Genomic DNA, 21369 nt, shown 5'->3' on the forward strand with positions numbered 1-21369 from the left:
CGCAGCGGTCTAAGGCACTGCATCTCAGTGCTTGAGGCGTCACTACAGACCCCCTGGTTCGATTCCAGGCTGTATCACAACCGGCCGTGATTGGTAGTCCCATAGGGCGGCGCACAATTGGTCCGGGTTTGGCCGGTGTAGGCTGTCATTGTAAATAAGAATTTGTTCTTAACTGACTTGCCTGGTAAAATAAATAAAAAACCAGTGACTGGAGAAATGCACATAGGCCAGTAGATGTCACCCTTTGCAACCCACAGAGCAGAAAACGTGCCAAGCACACACAAATTCAGGGTTGGAGTCTAAAATGGCTGAAATACTTATGACAAACAGTCATTACAATCTGAATGAAATGTTTGATTTAAGACCATAGTGAGAAGGCAATTGTGTTGTAAAGAACATACAAAGAGAGGCCTCAAAATGCATTTAATTTATTAATCACACAAGTTACATTTTTATGATAACAAAAACAGGAATTTCATCCAGACCAAAAAAATTCCTATGTGAAGCTTTTTCAAAAAACATATAGCTGAATAGGTTATCAGACTGATAGAAGAGTGAGTGATATGGTTGTATCGAAGACAAAAGGCACAAAAACATTTGGATTAGTGAGAAACAATCTAAAATGTAAAGACAAAGTAGCAAGAAAAAAGCTAACTTCCTCACGGCCTTCAACTCATACAACTAAAGTCACCCATTCAACCCACACTTCAAAACATTTAAACTTGAGGCCGGAAAAAAAACCCAGACAGGGCAGAAAAAAGGACAAAAATAAGTAATACTGGTGATCAACAATGGGAAGAGGAATCATTAGGAATTGTCTTCAGTGTTCTTCAATTCAAGGGCTCAGCAGTGACTCAATTCTGAAGTAGTAGAAACACATTGAACAGTGCCCAACTCAACAATAATTTCACCGCTAATCTCACCATGTACTGGGCCGTCATTGTACCGGCAGCTCCCCACTGGCGTGTTTCATATAGTGCAGGTGCAACGAAGACTCTTGATCAAACCCTTCACCACATTCAAAACACTCCCATTCCTTATGTATTTTCTGTTGCTCCGCCACAAGTGCTTCCAGTGCAGTCTCTTCTTTCCCCTCTTGCTCCTCCTCCTCCACTCCCGAACCAGAGGAATCAGAGTCGTCAGAGGAATCAGATCCAGAGGAGTCTGATGAATCTGATTTAGACGATCCCGACTCTGAACCCGACGACGACTCCTCCTCCTCAGCGCCAGAATCTTCAGAACTAGACTCAGACCCCGACTCTTCTGATCCAGATTCCTCCTCACCCACTTTCTCGTCTGCCACCTCAATATCCTCCTCCTCTTCTTCCTCCTCCTCCTCTTCCTCTTGAAGCGTATCTATCACCTCCGCCTCCTCTGTGCTACCCATCCCTGTGAACACCAGCCTCTTCATCTCAGTCACCCTTCTCCTCCCAGCAAACTGGTGGTTCCTGGGTCCCAATGGGGTCTTACTGGCCCCGACGTAGACCCCTACGTGCTTCTTCCGATGTGTGATGAGGTTGCCCAGCTGGGAGAAGTTCTTCTTGCAGAGCGTGCATTTGTAGGGCTTGGCGCCGGTGTGAGTATTGTAGTGGTAGCGGAGCTCAGCGGGCACGCGGAAAGATTTTTCACAGATGTCACACTTGTGACGCCTCAGGTTGTGGCCCTGCAGGTGTTTGTCCAGAGAGAGCTCATCCCTAAAGCCTTTGGCACAGGCCAGGCACCAGAAGGGCTTCTGCTTGTGCAGGTCCATGTGGATCAAATACGTCTGCAGGGAATTGAAGTTTTTTACACACTGATCGCACTTCAGAGTGGAGGGTTCCATCGGCACGGGAGGCCTGTGCACTTTCAAGTGAGTCACCAGAAGGGATGGGCGAGCAAAGACCTTCCCACAGTCCGGGCACTTGTTCTCCGTGGGTTGTTTTTTTTCTTCTTTTTCGTGAGTCTTCTGGTGATTTCTAAACGACTCGAGGTAGGAGTAGACCTTCCCACAGATGGAGCATGCATAGACCCTGTGGGAGCTGCTGAAGACTGGCTTCTCCTCCTCAGACAGCATGGCGACGCGGGGACGAACCGTGACGATCTCTGATGGTCTGACCTGCCAGGAACTGTCGAAGAACTCTTCATCTTCTTCATCACCTTCCACGTCTACGTCACTGTTCTCTTCATAATCACCGTCGTCATTCTTTTTCTGCTTTTTCTCAGGTGCTGCTGACTCCACATTGCTGTTGCTCCTGTTAGTCTCCAGGGCTCTCTTGATGCTCTGCCTTCTTTCCTCCTCCTCCGCCATCGCCTCCTCCAGGACATGCTTGCGAAGGTGAGTCTTGAAGGCCTCCCAGCGAGTGAACTGCTGTCCACAGTCCTGACACCTCATGCTGGCTAGTTTCACTGTGGAGGAGAGAAAGGGAGCATAAATTAGGACAATATAGTACCATGACATGCCTGTAATTTTGTTAAAAACTTTCAACAATTTATTTGAACTTGTTTCAATTCTTTTGTAAAGATAGTTTGGCAATTCAATCTGAGATAAACTATCAGCAGCATCACCGTGGGATTTAGGATGAAGGTGCATATTTTTCACAAGCAAGATGTTTTCACCAATTGACACATTTTAGCACAGGCACAACCATATTGTGTTTTAAAGGTGCAATATGCAGAAATCGCTCTGCCATTTCCTGGTTGCTAAAATTCTAATAGTTTGTGGCAAAATAAGCAATGTATAGTGTAGATAATCATTGTAACATCTAAACCACTGTGAAATAGCTTTTAAATAACCAAAAATAGTTGTTTGAAGCTGGTATACAAAACAAAGTAAAAGACGCAAAAACGAAGCTTAAGAACGGGAAGCATAGAAATAGCACACAGAACAATCTACCGCTTCTTAGACTTGCTTTCAATGGGGATGAAAGATCTATAACTCACATTTCTATGTGATTTTGGTCAGGTCTCCCAAAAAGTGACATATTGCAGCTTTAAGTGCACCAGAAAACTCAAACTTACAGGTATGTAGTTCTCTCCACTGCTAGGATCAGTATGCTCAAAACGTTCCATATTTAGGCTCATTAATCATTAACATGATTGGATACATACTTTATTAGAATACACTGCAAGACTGATCACATTATACAAACACACACCACTTACACCCCCAACATATACAGTGAGCTACAAAAGCTACACTCCAGCACTTTGGATTTGAAATGATACACTACATATACAAAAGTATGTGGACCCTTTTCAAATTAGTGGATTTGTCTATTTCAGCCACACCCGTTGCTGACTGGTGTATAACATTGAGCACACAGCCATGCAATCTCCATAGACAAACATTGTCAGTAGAATGGCCTTACTGAAGAGCTCAGTGACTTTCAACGTGGCACCGTCATAGGATGCCACCTTTCCAACAAGTCAGTTCGTCAAATTTCTGCCCTGGTCAACTAAGTGCTGTTATTGTGAAGTGGAAACATCTAAGAGGAACAACGGCTCAGCCGCGAAGTGGTAGGCCACACAAAATCACAGAACGGGACCGCCGAGTGCTTAAGTGCGTAAAAATAGTCTGTCCTGGTTGCAAAACTCACTACTACCGAGTTCCAAACTGCCTCTGAAAGCAACGTCAGCACAATAACTGTTTGTCAGAGCTTCATGAAATGGGTTTCCATGGCCGAGCAGCCGCACACAAGCCTAAGATCACCATACACAATGCCAAGTGTCGGCTGGAGTGGTGTAAAGCTCGCCGCCATTGGACTCTTGAGCAGTGGAAACGCATTCTCTGGAGTGATGAATCACGCTTCACCATCTGGCAGTCCGACAGACGAATTGGGGTTTGGTGGATGCCAGGAGAATGCTACGTGCCCCAATGCATAGTGCCAACTGTAAAGTTTGGTGGAGGAGGAATAATGGTCTGAGGATGTTTTTCATGGTTCAGTTTTTAGACTGGAACAACTGTATAGGTTTTATCATTTGAAAGTGTGAAACAATTAAAAAGATTAACTACGCAGAAATCACGCCGCCATTTCCTGGTTGCTAAAATAGTTAACCTATTTTTAGTTTGTGACAAAACAAGCAAAGTATAGTGTAGAGAATTATTGTACCATCTAAACTGCTGTGAAATATATTTCCCATAACCAAAAATATTGTATTTTCAGCTGGTGTACAAAACCTTTAAAGTAAAAGACAAAAACTAAAATTTAAGAACGGGAAGCATAGAAATAACGCACATAAAATGTATCTACCGCTTCTTAGAATTGCTTTCAATGAAAATGACAGCTCTATAACACATATTTCTATGTGAATTTGGTCAGGTCGCCCAAAAAGTTAGTGCATTGGGAAAGTATTCAGACCCCTTCACTTTTTCCACACCTTGTTATGTTACAGCCTTATTCTAAAATTGACTAAAAAAAATATATACACACACACACACACACACACACACACACACACACACACACACAATACCCCATAATGACAAAGCGAAAAACAGGTTTAGAAATGTTAGCACATTTATAAGAAATAAGAAACAGAAATACCTTATTTACATTTTAGTCATTTAGCAGACGCTCTTATCCAGAGCGACTTACAGTGAGTGAGTGCATACATTTTTCATACTGGCCCCCCGTGGGAAACGAACCCACAACCCTGGCGTTGCAAGCGCCATGCTCTACCAACTGAGCTGGTAAATTCAATTGATTGGACATGATTTGGAAAAGGCACACACCTGTCTATATAAAAAGGTCCCACTGTTGACAGTGCATGTTAAAGCAAAAACCAAGGCATGAGGTTGAAGGAATTGTCCGTAGAGCTCAGAGACAGGACTGGGGAAGGGTACCCAAAAAAACTCTGTGTCAAGCTTAAAAGGCCCATTAACACCAGTAACTTAGTCAACACAATGAACCACACAGGAAACTTAACTACAGTTTTAAACATTTACTCAAACTCTTCATGTCTGCATTAGTTAAATAAGACACCAGTAGTAGTTTAAAGGTACAAGGAAAAGGTTACATTGAAATTGATAAAGGTAACGACTTCAAAAGATTAGCAATAGTCTAAAAACTTTAAGGTTTCATTTAAACCAAGGAAAATAACATAACTCCATGAACAAATGCTAAACCAGTTGGTTAAATCAAACTCATTACGATAGATAAATGTTTTCACAACACAGGAAAGTAAGAGAAAAGTAACAAATCAACTGTTAGTATTTGGGGAACTTTGGTAGTGAAATCCAGGAAAATATTCAATTTTTCTAATCATGAATGATACAATGTTAGTGTGGTAATATTTCGCAAATGAAAACAGACAAAAATAGGTACTAGTAATACTATAAACATCCATCTTATATAGACAGGTTAAAGCCAGAACTTGATTAATTTTTCAAAAGAAAGTCAAGTGCATGTTACTGAAAGTGGGTGACTCATGTCTTCTCCCCTTGCATACTAAGTCAAGCAAAACAAACTTTAATTAGTGCTTCCCTTGACAGACAAATTGCTGTACTTTACAGGATGTAATCATTTCTCGGCATAGAGAAACATAGCACCATTTTCTAAATGTAACCGCAGTTAGCAAACTTTCTCTTTTTCTACACCAAGAGGACACATTTTAAAAGGGGAACTGATAAAAGGCGTTTTTCTTTAGACATTTTTACATTTCTGTACAGGTCCAGTGTGAAATAGAGCCTGAGAAAGATAGAATAAGTGTCAAGAGCTAAAATAAGCACTTAGTGGATATATTTGCAATGCTGTTAACACCATTCTATAATATAATTAGAATAGTCAAATTTACCAAGTCTCTTGGACACTTAGTCTTTGAAAAATAACCTGGAGAAAATTGAACTGAAGTAGAAAGAGGTGCATAAGTGCATGAAAAAGTCAAATTCGACTTCTAATATCTCCTGACTTGTAGTAGTTCCATTGTTAATCTAATATGCTCCACGAGCATGTTCAATGTAGTGCTGGTGCAACTCCAACTCTCGACTGAAACACATTCCACATTCAATGCAAGTAAGGCCATCAGTATCTCTTGAGGAGACAGCAGTGTAGGGATCTCTATGCACTTTGTCATCACCCATACATTCCTGGTGATGGTCAATGAGGTCCCGAATCTCACTGAAGGTCCGGGGACAAAGGGAGCAACGGTAGGAGCCATCGCTGTCGTGTTGAGCCTCGTGTTTATGCAGAGCACCTGGAGATAGGAACGCTTTTCCACAGTGCTGGCACTTGTGGCTATTCTGTGGCCGGGAGGGGGGTGTAGGTGGTGGCTTGAGGGATGACTTCGCCTTCAAATCAGGCAGAGGGACATTGAGCTTAGCGGGCCCTGTGCTTACAGAAGCACTGAGTCTGTAACGAAGCTCTGTTGGGAGTCGCCGGCGGACCTCGTCGTGCCAGGCCAGGTGCTGTTGCAGCTGAGTCTCAGTCCAATATCCACGGCAGCACAGGGCGCAAGAGTGAGGTCGGCTCTTTGCCAAGTCCTTGTGGGCTCCTAGTTGCTCTTCAGTTGGGAAAGCTTTGCCACACTTGTCACACTTGAAGAGGCATTTGATTGTCTGCTCATAGAGGCGGGTTGGTGATGAGGGTTCCTCTGCAACTACTTCTGCCATTCCTGGTTTAACTTCCTGCTTGAGCACTCCACAGATCTTCTTGTGATTATAGAGTGCCCCAGAAGAACTGTATCTCTTCCCACAGTCAACGCAAGGGATGGATTTGAAACCCGGTCGACCCTTCTTCCTTCTTCTGCCAACAGCATTCTTACTCTTTGTAACAAAGTGTTCGGTTTTGACAACCGTGCCTTTGTTTTCTGTAACCAAGTCCTTACTCTCATTAACCAGTTCATTTCCCTTGGTATCCAAGTTGTTTATGGCAACAGAGTCCCTGCTCTCAGCCAAAGTGCCCTTGCTCTTAACCTTCTTGCTCTGGGAGTGGGCCTGCCATTTGTGGGCACGCAAGCCTCGAACTTTCAAGAAGCTCATATCACAATGAGGACACTGGTGAAGATTTAATTTAAGCTTTGGCTTCTTTAATGGAAAGGCGTCAGACTTGTTGTGTGACGTGGCAGGCTGCTCCGGGACCTCTTCAATGGACATGGTCATGGACTGGTCCACCTGAAGATCTGCAGACTCAATGGGTTTGTTATGCTCACTTTCATAGTGAGCTGATAAAAGTGAGCCCTTTACGAAAGTTTTGTTACATTCTGGACATGCAAATTCAGCGTGTGAGGGTTTGCGGTTGCCTTCCATGCTGGTGTCAGCTGCAGGCTCTGGTTCGGCTTTGGTCTGACATGGCGGATAATACAACTGGTGTCGGCGGAGAACACACAGGTAGAAGAATCCCTTTCCACACTTGTTGCACTGAAAAGGACCCTCATCCACTGACTTGTGTCCAACAGAATTTGTCTTGTCATCTTTTATCAGTGACCCAGCAAACTTCTTATCTGTGTGCCATCGTCTGTGAGTGCCAAGGGCTGCATTGGAGATAAAACGTCTTCCGCATTCTGAACAACAGAATTGGCCTTTAGTTGTTTGCTCTACCTTTTTGGGTTGCTTAGGTTCCTCAGGGCTTGCGGCCACTTGCAATTTCAGCTTTGGTTTTACTTTAGACTTGTGACCCAGAACATGAATCCTTTTATGGAAATTCAGTGCTCCTACAACGGCAAAGCTTCTCTCACACTCTTTACATTTGTATTTCAAATCAGTTGCGTTGATTGTGGCAGCTTTCTTCAAGGTTTGGGACTCATTGGTCTCCTTTTGTTCACCACATTCCTTCTCAGCAACAGATTGAGTCATTTTCTCAGTGCCGGAGTTGTTTGACTGAGCTGTTTTCAAAAGGTCTTGGACAACGCACTGTGTCTCCTTCTCTAAACCTCCTTTCACTTTTACATCCAAGCCTCCAATTGCCCTCGACTTGCCACATTCTTTTCGATGATACTGCAATGACAGTAAATTGTTGAAAAGAGAAGGGCAGGAGGGACATTTGAATTTCTTCGCCTTAGGAACTGTGTCATGTTGGGCAATATCCTCCTTGTGGCTTTTACTGACAGTCTTTATCTTGCCACACTGTTTTTGGTGAGTGTGCAATGAGGATATGTTGATGAAATGGGCAAGGCATGTTGAACACCTCAGCCCCTCTAGCTCAAGAGCAGATTTAGGCGATGAGGCAGAGTAGTCAGTCTCATAACCATGGCTCTTCATGTGGAATTTAAGTGCCTTGGCTCGTGAAAACAGTTTTCCACAATCAGGGCAGCTGTATGCATTCTTCTTCACTTGTTCTACCTGATGTTGAAAAGACTTGATAGGAGGCGGGAGGATTCGAGCATTATGTACAACCTGGTGCCTGAGGAGGCTTGAGAACATCCGAAAAGACTTGCTACAAAGTTCACATCTATGATTCCCATTCTCGTGTTTCCTCATATGAGATTTCATAATGCCTTGGTGACGAAATTTCTTTCCGCATACAGGGCAGGCAACTTTACCACGAACATGTGGAGGGCCATTGGCAGAATGTGAAGACACGGTTGGCTCATTCTTCTCCTTCAAATGTGCACACTGAGCTTGATTCTGCTTGTGGTGAGCGTAAGCACCCAAAGACCAGAAGCCCTTTCCACATCGCTCGCAATAATAAACCTTTGGGCCTAATAAAGTCTTCTTTGGATTAAACACTTCACTTTTAGTGTCTGGTACTTCATTTTGGGTGGGGGTTTGAGCGCGGCAGCTTTTGCGGTGGTTGTACAAACCACTGGCATTAGAGTAAGTCTTCTCACAATCTGGGCATGGATGAGCTTTGCTTTTTGGATGCTGTTGCTGATGAGAGTGTAGGACAGACATGCGTGAGAAACACTGTCCACACACCTCACATTTGAAGCTATTCTTCTGTAGTCCGGCAAGCTGGTACAATATACTCTTGTGGGGTTTTCGGCCATCGTGTTTTCGCATGTGATTGTGGTACGTTTTCCGATGTGTAGTGTCAAATCCACAAACATTGCACTTGAAAATATCATTTTCAGGACTCCATAGTTTTTTGCCATCTACTCTGTGCCACAGTTTGTGAGAGCGCAAAGATGCAGCACTGGTGAACCAGCGGTAACACTCAGGACAGTTAAATCTTTTAGGTGGGTCTTGTTCCTGAACCTTCTCCGTTTGAGCTCCTTCGCCTTCAAATGGCAGAAAGTCAATTTGTACAATTTTCAGATCAATCTCTGGTTTAGACTTAAGTGTACTAGAGAAGTACTCCGTCTGACACAACACAGCATCCACCTCCTCTTTTCCATCCTGGTCTGATTCACACAGTAATTCAAGATCAGGGTTGAGTTCTTGTAGTGATTCTTCTTCATCCCTTACAGAGCCATCTGAGGTACTTACACTGATCACCTCTACATTGACATCATCAGTTCCATCAGCCTCTGCATCCCCATCAGTTTCATAGAAAGATGAGTCTCTCTCCGTCACAGGGGTCTGAGGGGTGTCCTGTGGGTAGACAATGGCCCCTAAAGCAAATATTTCAGTCTCTGTCTTGTTATCCAGTAATAGCTTATGTTGAGGTAGTGGGGATGTTTGTGTCTGGGATTCTTTCTCAGTCCCTCCAAAAACATAGTGGTGGCAAAGCTGATGGGACTGGAGAGCCGAGGCCCTGGAAAACCGGAGCCCACACTCCTGACACTCAAACGCTTTCTTCTGGAGCTGGCAAACCTGATGAAGGAAAGACTTTGCTGGAGTCTCTTCAGTATGAGCCAAACGCTGGTGCTTGTAGTAGAATGTGAGCGTTGTGAAGACCTTGCCACACTCCTCACATGGAAACCTTTTGCCACCACTACCACCTCGTTTCATATGATAGCGTTGATGGCAGAGCATGCCGGCGTAAGAACTGAAGGTCTTCTCACACTCACTGCAGTCAAATTTTTTGGGTTTTCTCTTAAGCTTTTCAGGAGAACATTTGTCATTGTGGCTAAATCGTTGATGTGTTTTCAGGCCAGACTGGGCGCGAAATGTTTTGCCACATGAACACCCAAACAGATTTTCCTGTGCCCCATGTATCTGTTCAGAAGCTTTGTTGCTGTCCTCTGTTGCAATGGCAGGCTCCTCTGCGGGAGGTCGCTTCTCTGCACCCCTTTTGCGGGACTTCGGGATTAGTTTGACCTCATGACAACGGCGGTGAGCGTCAAGAGCTGATGCACGGGAGTAACAGCGACCACAAGTTTGACACTCAAATGACTTCTTTTTCAGGTGTGCCAGCTCATGGAAAACTGATTTGGAAGCTTGCTTGTGTGAGCGTGTATGACTGATGAAAGAGCCCATCGAAGTATAGGATTTACCACAGTCTTCACATTCATAGACATACTGCTTAGCCACCCCTGAGCTCTGATCAGGAGTTGACTGGGGCCCAACAACTGACTGAAACACAGGAGTTGATTGCAAAACAGGAGTTGATTGCAAAACAGGAGTTGACTGCTTGAGGGCTTCATTACGGTGTTTGACCTGGTGTGAGTAAAAACCTCTTGAGTCTGCAAATTTGCGCCCACAAAGAGCGCAACATAGTGTTCGTTGGCCCCCACTCTCTGAAACAAGCAAGCCATCCAATTGGGAGTCAGAGTCCAGGCAGACTATGGGGCCATCATGGGTGTGCTCATGTTGATGCTCCTGGTAGGCCGCCTCCTCCTCAAAGGCTTCTCCACAATCCAGACAGCGGAAAAGCCCATCCCCTACAAATAGAAAGGGGAAAATGGGAGGTCAGGGCGACTCCTGTTGCCAAAGAAAAGAGAAAAGAAAACTAAACAATAACACAAATGAATATTTATTATATCAGATAATGACTATGTGCCTCCAAGTACAATTAGGGCTTGCACAATTACCGTATAATCGTGTAACCAATGATTATGGATGAAGACAGTCATGAAAATTAAAATAACTGTCATAACCGTTTTATTTTTTTGTGGAAAGAACAGCTGACTGAAGACGGGACGGCTGGGCATTTATGCTGTTGAGTCCGTTTCCACGGTAACAGACTCCTTACAACTTAATGAAACTTTGCTGCTCTTTGCTGAACAAGCAAGGCTTGGTAGAAAACAAGTATTTGGTTGCCTAGGCAACACCCCCCTCCCTGCAGCAGCACAGCTCAGGAGCGGAGATGAGAAAATGTTTGTCTTAAAAAAATTCTAACGATTATAAAACGGTGACCATCATCCAAAATTCCATGACTGTCAAAAAGAAACAAGACTTAAGCATATTTTATTACAATGATACATATTATCGTCAAGATAAAAATGTAGCAATAGATACAACTTTTGTTTGGATGGATGTATATTTTGACAGAGATACATTTTGCTTGACAATAATAATCTTTGCTAAAGGGCATATCAACCTAACGATGGAGAGTCAACTCATTGTGGATAATATTCTGTTGAAATGTAATTGTTTTAAAACATGAACGTGTGAAGCAGCCTAATTTAAAGGATTTCAACCTAACTTCTGTATTGGGAAAGTTTGATTTAACCTAAATATTCATCACGCTTTTCAGATCAGTCAAGTTATCCTATACACTACTGACCAGTGGACAGAGAAATAATTGGGATCATATGATTTCCCCTTGAGGTGAATGACAGGTTATGGAGCCAAATGTAGGTCTACTCTATAGAGACCCCATGAAGTTCTCTATCAAACATTTCATCATGTCTCAAATAGGAGAATCTCACCAGAAGATATTGAATAAAATGATCAAAGATTCACCTATTCAGCTCCTGGGCAAATGTTTCGTGCCAGTGGTGTCTGAGATATCGCGTGTGAGACAGATCCATAGTCCCCCCCTACAATTGAGAGGTGGGTAGAGGCAGCTCAATATGGCGACCGAGTATGGGCATGCCGAAAGGAAAGTAGTGGGTGTGTCGAAAGCACTCTGCTATAGGCTAGACGGTTTTGACTGAGCTGTGTTTTTTCCCCTTCCGTTTCTTACCACGCAACTACTGTAAATTGATTGAGCTACCATACCGTGAGAGTACTTCTGTTTTGAAGACAGATGATTAGTATGAGTCTCATTTCACTGTTTTACACAAATAATTGTACAGTTTCAGTTCTAAAACTGTCCATTGTCTATTTCTCATTAAAAGTACTGATGGTGGGTGTACTGTTTCTTCATGGGTTGTATGCGTGTGCTTACTGTGACTGTCTCCCTGATACTAGGTAGCTACTTCCCACGCCCCTGAAAGACAGTAGTGCTTATCAAACGGGAGCGAAGGGCACTGTGTCCTGGTGTTGTTGCCATTCATGACCTCCCCATTGAGTATACTGTATGTGCATGTATCAAGGTTACATCTAGATGGTTATCAATGGGGGGGGGGGGGGGGGGGGGGGCACGTTAGCTACCGCCTGCGACAGGACCGTGATACCCAGTAGGACGCTTCCTGTGTATCACGGTCAGGTATCAGATCGACAGGCATGTCCATACAACACTGGTGTACTGGACGCCGGCTTATCGACTCGTCATGCAGCCCAATCAGCAACGCAAAACGGTCTTGAGTTGCAACATACAATATCTGCCCAATTAGCTGATTCACTTTCCATAGACCCACTCCTTCCGACACACCCACACTCCGGTCGCCATATTGGTCTGCAGCTACCCACACTTGCTCCGATTTAATCGTGGGGGACAATTAGACGGCTCTGGCCTACGGGGAAGTACGTCACGTTTACAAGTTCCAAAACATTGGGGAGGTGATCACGCTAGTCCAGGGTCGTAATCATTAGCCAAACAGTTGCAAAACGTTTCATTTAGCAAATAAAACAAGAGTTTCTACTGGACAAATTGAGGTAGGTCGCTCCCCGTTTCGTTCACTTCCGTTTAAGGAATGTTTTGCAACAGAATAGGCGTAATAAATACACCCCAGTATTATTTATCACAATATATGACAGCCTACTGGATTTCACGTAACATTGAAGAAACCGTAAGATCAAAGAGTAGACATTTAACTAAAACGGTACTGATGTCATTCGGATGATGAACGACTATTTACCCCTTGCTAACTAGCAACCCAAGCAACGTTACCGACTATACCACGCACACTTACTAGTCACCACTAGTTAGCTACTTTGCCAACTAGTTAGCTAAAAATGTGCACAAGATAAAATGGGACAAATTGATTTCTGGTCAATGGCTACCTAACAATAACGGCAACCTTAGCTAGTTAGCCATTTAGCTAGGATATGATCATGTTAGAATAGTTAGTTAACGCTAATTAGCTAACTAGCAAACATGGATATGAGCATGTTGTAGCATTAGTTAACGTTAGCTAATTAGCTAGTTGTGTTTAGATGATTGTGGAAGGATGGGGTCACTTACTATCGGTACTGTCATCTTTGGCAGACTTGTTGGCGCTGTTTTCGGTCTTCTTGGTTGAATGTTCACTGACATCTTCCGACTCCTCTTCATCTCCTCCCTCGTCTTTGACCGTTACAGCGGAGGCATCCTCCATAGCTAACACTCAGCGTGGTGCTTGGTTTGCTGTTACTAGGCCACTGCAACTTGGATCTAAGTTCTTTGTGTTTACCGCTTCTATTACTTAAATTCCCCTGATATTTCTCAGAGGGGGGCCTCATCTAATGCATGCAAAAATAAAACTCCTTTCGCGGGGTAAACAATGATATAGGATGCCTAGAATGCTGTTCGGAGCGCCTCTTGCTCTTCTCCTCCGCACACTGTTGTTGCAGTGGTTCCGTCGTAGGAAATTACGACAAACGACAACTTCCTTGCTACAGAGATGGCGCGAGAACGTCAGCGAATCATGCCGCGTTCAAAACAACTGGGAACTCGGAAGTGGGATATATCCGACTTCCGAGTGTTCCATAACACAAATGGGAACTCGCAAAAAAACGAGTTACGACTGTGAAAAATCGTTTTGAACGGTCATCCAACTCGGAATTACAAGTCGGGAACTCGGGCATCTTTCTAGAGCTCCGACCTGAAGATCACTGCCGTCATGATTTTACCTCCTATTGAAAGCACCATTAGACCCAACAATTAGTTCTCTAGATGCAATGTAATGGACATTATGCAAAGCTTTTTGTGTTGAAAACAATCAATTTGGTAGACTGTTTTCATTATTGCAGGACTATTATGTCATTGTGTTTTATTGAATACAACATAGTAGACAATATAACATTTTCCCCAAGGATTTTTATTACCAGGTATTTACATATTTAAAACTACAGCTACTGGACAGATGTAGTAAAACGTCAAATATGTTACATTATGTTTTGCCAGAAGATACCGACCCTACCATTACGTTTGTTTACACTGCACTGGGGTCTGAACACAATCATGGTTACATTAAGACAGTGGAATATCCCATCCCTGCATTGAGGTACGTTTTCCGACCCATATCACGCATCGGCTCCACAGTGTCTTAATGTAACCATGATTGCGTTCCGACCCCAGTGCAGCTCCGTGGAAACAAGCATATCTTCTGGCAACATTGTCCTGATGTTGCTGATATAATATCACAAACCCAACAGGTAAAGTTAATTAGTTATTCATTTTAATGCAATACATTAATTTGTATACTAACCCATGCCACACTGTTTGGATAAAATGTGTGCTCCTCCCAATAACTCTAATTTCATGAATTTAGCACCAAAAGATACATTTTCACCCAAAAGTAGACAGAATAAGAAATTACTCATCCAAATGACTAATTATTCGGAGACCTGACAATTTGAATAACACCCACAACAACATTAAGAGAGAGAAAGAACATGCAGAGTGTTTTGAAACAAAGGCACAAATATACAGTGCAACACAGGTGAAATCCACTTGTTTGAGGAATAAACTTGAATTTGAAAATTGTGTAACAAAGACAGGAGTGTTCAGAGAAAAAAAAAACTAACAAAGATCCATATGTTGACATATCCACTCAGTGGCCAGTTTATTAAGGTACACCCATCTAGTAACGGGTCGGACCCCCTTTGCCTCCAGAACAGCCTGAATTCTTTGGGGCATGGAAACGTTGCTCAATTGTTATCAAGGGACCTAACACGTGCCAGAAAAACATTCCCCACACCATTACACCACCGCCAGCAGCCTATACCGTTGACAACAGGCAGGATGGGGCCATGGACTCATGCTGCTTACGCCAAATCCGGACTCTGCCATCAGCATGACGCAGCAGGAACCGGGATTCGTTGGACCAGACAATGTTTTTCCACTCCTCAATTGTCCAGTGTTGGTGATTGCGTGCCCACTGGAACTGCTTCTTCTTGTTTTTAGCTGATCGGAGTGGAACCCGGTGTGGTTGTCTGCTGCAATAGCCCATCCGTGACCAGGACCGACGTGTTGTGCTTTCCAAGATACCGTTCTGCACACCACTGTTGTACTGCGCCATTATTTGCCTGTTTGTGGCCCGCCTGTTTTGCCCATTCTAACGTTCAATCGAATAGTAACCGAATGCCTGTATGCCTACTTTATATAGCAAGCCACGGCCACGTGACTCACTGTCTGTAGGAGCTAACCATTTTCGTGAACGGGGCCACTGTCCATGGTATGTTTAAAACACAGTAAATATAATAGTACTGGCCAAGAAACCCATTACACAGTCATATTTCTAAGTTCATTGCAGTTCAAGGCAAAGCTGTGAACACAGAAAACTGACAACCGTGCTTGATCAAGTTAACAAAATACACACTTTTTGAGAGTATCTGACCCTTTCTTATAGTGAGAGATCAACAACATAGACAATGTCAAAAACAGACACAAAACACAGCTAAATTGCTAGTTATACAATACATGTACATTAAAAACATTTGGAAAAACAGAGTGGTACACACACTCTCTTTGCCAGTGTCAAATCTCTCCTTGTGCATGCTGCATGTAGTGCATTTGCAAGTCCAACTCCCGGGGTAGAGAGCACCCACAGATCATGCACTGGAGAAGGCGGTCTCGGGCATAAGGCAAACGGCCCAGTTTGTGAGGAACAGGCCGTGGGGCTAGCTGAGGTAGTGACAGGGTCTGTGGCATGTGTGGCCTCTCACTCATGACCGCCTGTGGCGTGAAGAAAATGTTTGGGTGTGGAGGCCTTGGTAGAGAGCCGACCGCTACAGAGTGAAGAGGGTGTGGGCCAGGCAAACTAAGAGGAGGGATCGGAGGGAGAGGAGAGAAGAAAGGAGAGGTCTGATTTATGATGATTTGAGTGCCTGTTACCATTGGCTGCTGCTGAGGGCCAGCTGGAGTGGTTTGGAAACCCCACACAGTGGGTCCCACCCCGTGAGTGAAACGTTGCGGGTCATATTGAATGGAGATGGGAACATTCTGGGTGGATGTGGGTACATTGGTCCAGCTGGAGGATATATGTTTTTGCTGCTGCTGCTGCTGCTGCTCTAACTCCTGGCTAAGGCCTGATTTGTGTGAGGGGGATGCTTTGAAATCCCAAGGACTACCTCCCAACCCATGAGATGGAGGGCTTGAAATTGACATGACAGCGCTGTGGCCCATCTGAGCTGAGGAGGATGTACTGAGTAGAGCTGGAGACCACTGTTTATTCTGCTCACGCCCAGCTTTCTCTGATGAACTAACAGTTGGGGACATTACCAGAGGTGCATTAAAGTCCCAAACTCTAGTGTCCTCTTTTCTAGGAGGTGTGGATGATTCATTAACAGCTTTCTGCATTGGCACTGAGACGCTCGACCATCTTGGCAGCTTAAGCTCTTGGCCCAGCTTGTTTGATGAGCTCTGGGATGTTGGCACTGCTGGAGAGGTCCTCAGCCCACCCCACAAAGCAGCCCCATCCATGTAAATGGGGGACCCAGGGAAGTCAAGCTGAACAGAGCTCGGTGTGGGGGCTGGTGGTGTAGTGGGTGTGTTACCCCAGCTCATGGGCTTCGGCTGTTGCCGGTGTTGCTCCTGCTCACTCACAGCTAATGGGCTGGGGTTCTGTGGCCTGGCCACTGGGGGTGTTTTGTTATCCAAGGGCATGGTCCCTCCACTTTCTCCTGGAGGAGGGGGTTCTAGGCTCTGAGATGCACTAAGGCCAGGCTGTTGTTGTGGGGGTGGCCGAGGCAGGCCCTCTGACTGCCACTGCTGGGGATGCTGTGGTGGGGCGGGCCGGGGCAGAGCATCTGGTAACCAGGGCAGCTTTTGCTGGAGCTGGACCAACTGTCTGTCAGGCGGCCACTGCTGCTGTGGTACTGGCTGGGGCTGGAGCTGTCCACCTTGTTGCTGCCACTGTAATTGCTGTTGGATCAGCGGAGACTGTAGATGATGTTGAACCTGCTGTTGGAGCAGCTGCGGCTGTAGATGTGGCTGTAGCTGTAGCTGTAATTGTACTTGTTGTTGTATCAATGGAGACTGTGGTACCTGCTGTGGCTGTCTTGGTGGAGATGGCTGCTGTTGGACAGGTGCTGGTTGTCTTTCAGGATCCTGAGACGGTTGAGACTGGTTAGGCAGTGGGACAGGCCTCAGTTCTCCACCTTCCACCCGCCACTGTTGGTGGACTGGTGGAGGCCTTCTCGCAGACCTCTCCCCTGGCTGCTGCATATCCATCTGGGATGAAAACATGGGAGGCTGTGGCTGGGCCGGCCTCCTCTGCCACTCAGGACTCCTTGACATTGGGACTTGATATGGAGGTGTTTGTTGGGGGGTGTCCATACCTGATTGCCCCATTCCACCCCACCTGGGCCAGCCTGATGCCAGCCTGCCTCCGCTCCGGCCCCTGCTACCCCTGCCTCTTATCCTCATGGCCATTGGAAAAGAGTAAGGCTGACTCGACCCCTGGCGCTTTCGAGCGTGGATTTTCTGATGCACCAGCAGGCTGCCGAGCCAGGGGAATGTCTTGTGGCACTCCTGACAGCGATGGGGCCTCTCACCTGTGTGGGTGTTCAGATGGTCCCGCAGCAGGTAGGCCAGCCCAAAGCTCTTTTCGCAGAGGTGGCACTTGTGGGGCTTTTCGCCGTTGTGTGACAGCAAATGGCGCTGAAGCTGATTCTCGTCGCTGTAGCCCTTACGGCACTTTGTGCAGCGGAACGGTTTCTGTGTGTGCAGCCTCTGATGGGTTCTCATGTTCTGCAGGAAAGCAAAGTCCTTGCTGCAGTCTGGGCACTTGTATGGCTTCTCCCCGGTGTGAATTATCATGTGCTGCTGCAGGTAGCTGTTGAATCTGAAGGACTTATTGCACACCTTGCACTGGTAAGGCTTGTCCTTGGAATGAATACGCATGTGCAGTGTTAACACTGAGCGGTGACGAAACGACTTGCCACAGTCTGGACACTTTAAAGGCTTACTACTCATCTCCTCCCTATGCCACCTCCCTGGGATGTTGGCAGTGTTAAGTGGAGCAGATCTCCCTACTTCAAGTCCATTACCCTGCCTCTCTACACTGACCCGGGCAGATGCGTGAGTTGTCAGGTGGGCCATCATATTAGACTGGTCAGAGTAGGTGGCAGGACAGTGGGGACAGGTGTAACTGTTTGTTTCCCAGTCTTTACACGCCCCGTTCTCCATCCTCTCATGCTCTCCTTCATGGATCAGCATGTGAGCCCTCAGGTCAGCTGGTGAAGGAAAGTTCTGAGGACAGAGGGGACAGTTGAATATACGTTTTTGCTCCACCCCGTGGTTTGTGTTCTCCTTATCTAGTCCCGCGACTGTCTCGTGGCTTGACACGTGAGCCTGCAGACTGCCCTGGTCGGGGAAAGTGAGGGGGCAAATAGGGCAGGCGTGAGGGTGCCGTCTATGCTGGCGGCAGTGCGCCTTCATGTTCTGGGCTAAGGCAAACGTTTTGCCACAGTCTGGGCAGCGGAAGGGTTTCTGGCCTGTGTGAAGGTATTGGTGCTGTTGCAGGAGGCTGGAATACTTGAAGTGCTTCCCACAGATGTTGCACTGGTGGGGGCCTTGCGTGTCCTCTGTGTGCTTACGACGGTGGTCCTCCATGACAGAGCGGTGCCTGAACACCATGCCACATTCAGGGCACGCGTAGGGCTTGAGGGAGGCATGGGAGCCCTGGTGGTCACGCAGGGTAAAGCAGTCAGAGAAGCTCCTGTGGCACTCCTGGCAGCGGAAAGGGCGGGAGCTCAGGGAGTGGGTCTGCATGTGGCTGGTGATGGAGACCTTCATGCGGAACTCTTTGCGGCACAGGGGGCAGCGGTAAGCCTTTTCTGGGGCACAGTTGCAGGTGTGGAGCCTCAGTTTGCTCAGTGATGGGAAAGTCTCTTCACAGTGGTCACACTGGAGATCTGGCCTCTCCTCCTTGTGGACTCCCTGTGGGCTCCTTCTCCTCTTCCGCTCCACAGGCTGTTCAACCTTCTGTTGGTGCTCACTGCGGTGCTTGATGAGGCTGCTGCGGTGCTGGAAGGTAAGGCCGCACTCCTTACAGGTGAGTGAGGCCAGTTCATCCTGGTGAGCATGGAAGTGACGATGCAGGTTGAATGTCTCCCGACGGGTGAACCTCTTCCCACAATCTTTGCACTCCAGACTACATCTCCTCCGTTTCACTGTTCGCTCCTCTTCTCCTCCTCCTCCTACTTCCTCTTCTTCTTCTTCTTCTTCTTCTTCCTCCTCCTCCTCTCCTCCTTTACCATCTTCTTCACCCGTGTCTTTTGATACATCCATATCCTCGTCAGAATGTGATTTTTCTTTTTCCACATCCTCTGCATCTGAGATATCGTCAGTAATCTTATCCTGCTGCACCTCAGGAGTTATCCCCATATCATCATTATGCACTGTAAATACAAAATAAATACAACACATTGTCATGAGTTCATGAGTAAGCATGAATACAAACGTTAGACTAAATACGAAAACAGGCCTACTATAAAAAAAATCTATCTCCACAAAAATATTATGAATAAAGGCCTTTATGACATCAAAGGGAACGGATAGTATGATCAATATCCTATATGATCAATATCCTATTGGATAAACAGTTGGCCAATAACAAAGCTAGCTAGCTCATTCAGCCCATGAGACAACTAGCTAGCATCTTGGCAATTAGTGAGCATGAGCACATTTACAGTCAATGCTGCATCCTGCATGTTTCCAGGGATATCCCGTACATTTCAGTCTGTTTTTGCACACGACTGTTTTCCAAACTAGATAGACGGTGAGCTTACATAGTTAATATTGATAAGGCTATTCGAAGAAAGAAACAGTCAACGCTAGTTAGCGAACATAAACTTACCGTCGTTTCCATTCTCTTTTGCATCCGTGCCGTCTTCCTCGTCCTCCGTCTCAGACCAATCGAAATGCCGCTGCTTGTTGTAGGAAACATCGGTGTTGTGGGCCTTTTCTTCAGAAGATGTTAAATCGACCACATCATTACCTATATTTGATTTATAATTAGCTCGAAGCGCAATGCTAGCTTCAGTCTGGCTAGCAAGCCCATCGGTAACAATACTAGATTCTCTATTTTCATTGGAATCCTCAGGAATTCTGTCTTCTTCATCAGCAAAAGTGTTATCGGGGTCTGTCGATTTATACTCAGATGATTCACATTTTTGTGCTACACCCCCCGGGTCCCCCAGCTCATCGTTAGGGTCGCCCTGGCGTATCTCTGATGAATGCACAGCAGCCATGTTTTACCCATGCAGCACTCATCCAAAGATGGTTCTCTATGACCCCTCTTCCTCAACGTGAAAACAGAAGGCGAATCAAATTGTATATGACGTTACTGGCCGCTAGAGTGTGATGGTGTGAAGTAAAAGGTCTTCGCCTGCCCTGCATTCTTTCGGTGATGTTATGTTTGTCCACTTCAGATTGTCATGAGTATTGAAACAAAAGCATTTATCCATGGGCATTCACTCACATCAGTCAACAGATTGCACCATCAGCACTTGTCTGAATAAAGAGCTATTGAAGAGCTGTGATGAGATATAGTTCAGGGTTGCCTTTATTAATCTTTAGTCAATACATGTCTCAGAACAGTCAGACCCTTCAACTATATTTAAGCAATAAGGCCCGAGGGGGTGTGGTATATGGCCAATATACCATGGCTAAGGGCTGTTCTTAAGCACAACGCAATGCGGAGTGCCTGGACACAGCCCTTAGCCGTGGTATATTGGTCATATACCACAAACTCCCGAGGTGCCTTATTGCTATTATAAACTGGTTACCAACGTAATTAGAGCAGTAAAAATACATGTTTTGTCATACCCGTGGTATACGGTCTGATATACCACGGCTGTCAACCAATTGGCATTCAGGGCTCAAACCACCCAGTTTATAATTACGTATATAAATTGTTCAAAATGGTACACAAATGCTTAATTTGTTTACAGATCCCTTGCATTTTATTGTCTACACAACAGACACTGCATGCAAGATAATAACACATACATCATACTTGTAGATAATGCTTAATAAATTGATAACATCACGAGAAACAGATCATGAAAATCTGAAGCAAAATACATACTGATGCATA

General features: G+C 45.4%; 2 protein-coding genes across 3 annotated transcripts; both read right to left on the reverse strand.

Annotated features, from left to right (window-relative positions):
- Positions 1-412: 412 nt before the first annotated feature.
- On the reverse strand, positions 413-14122 carry LOC311121678 (uncharacterized protein). 2 transcript variants are annotated; one of them, XM_084157989.1, is made up of 2 exons: positions 13308-14122; positions 413-2385 (listed from the first exon to the last, which is right to left on the reverse strand). In XM_084157989.1, the coding sequence occupies exons 1-2, from the start codon at positions 13438-13440 to the stop codon at positions 938-940; spliced, it is 1581 nt and encodes a 526-aa protein (XP_084014115.1). In that variant the 5' UTR covers positions 13441-14122; the 3' UTR covers positions 413-937. The 2 variants fall into 2 exon arrangements, with proteins under 2 accessions (XP_084014115.1, XP_084014114.1); XM_084157988.1 differs by lacking the exon at positions 413-2385 and adding an exon at positions 4906-10677.
- LOC311107990 (uncharacterized protein) lies at positions 14122-20521 on the reverse strand (the record flags this gene model as incomplete). The annotated part of the gene is made up of 3 exons (XM_084150623.1): positions 14122-19669; positions 20128-20235; positions 20455-20521. The coding sequence occupies 3 exons, from the start codon at positions 20519-20521 to the stop codon at positions 15804-15806; spliced, it is 4041 nt and encodes a 1346-aa protein (XP_084006749.1). The 3' UTR covers positions 14122-15803.
- Positions 20522-21369: the final 848 nt, after the last annotated feature.

The sequence above is a fragment of the Coregonus lavaretus genome, assembly GCF_964263955.1.
Source record: "Coregonus lavaretus genome assembly, chromosome: 3".
Classification (NCBI taxonomy): domain Eukaryota; kingdom Metazoa; phylum Chordata; class Actinopteri; order Salmoniformes; family Salmonidae; genus Coregonus; species Coregonus lavaretus.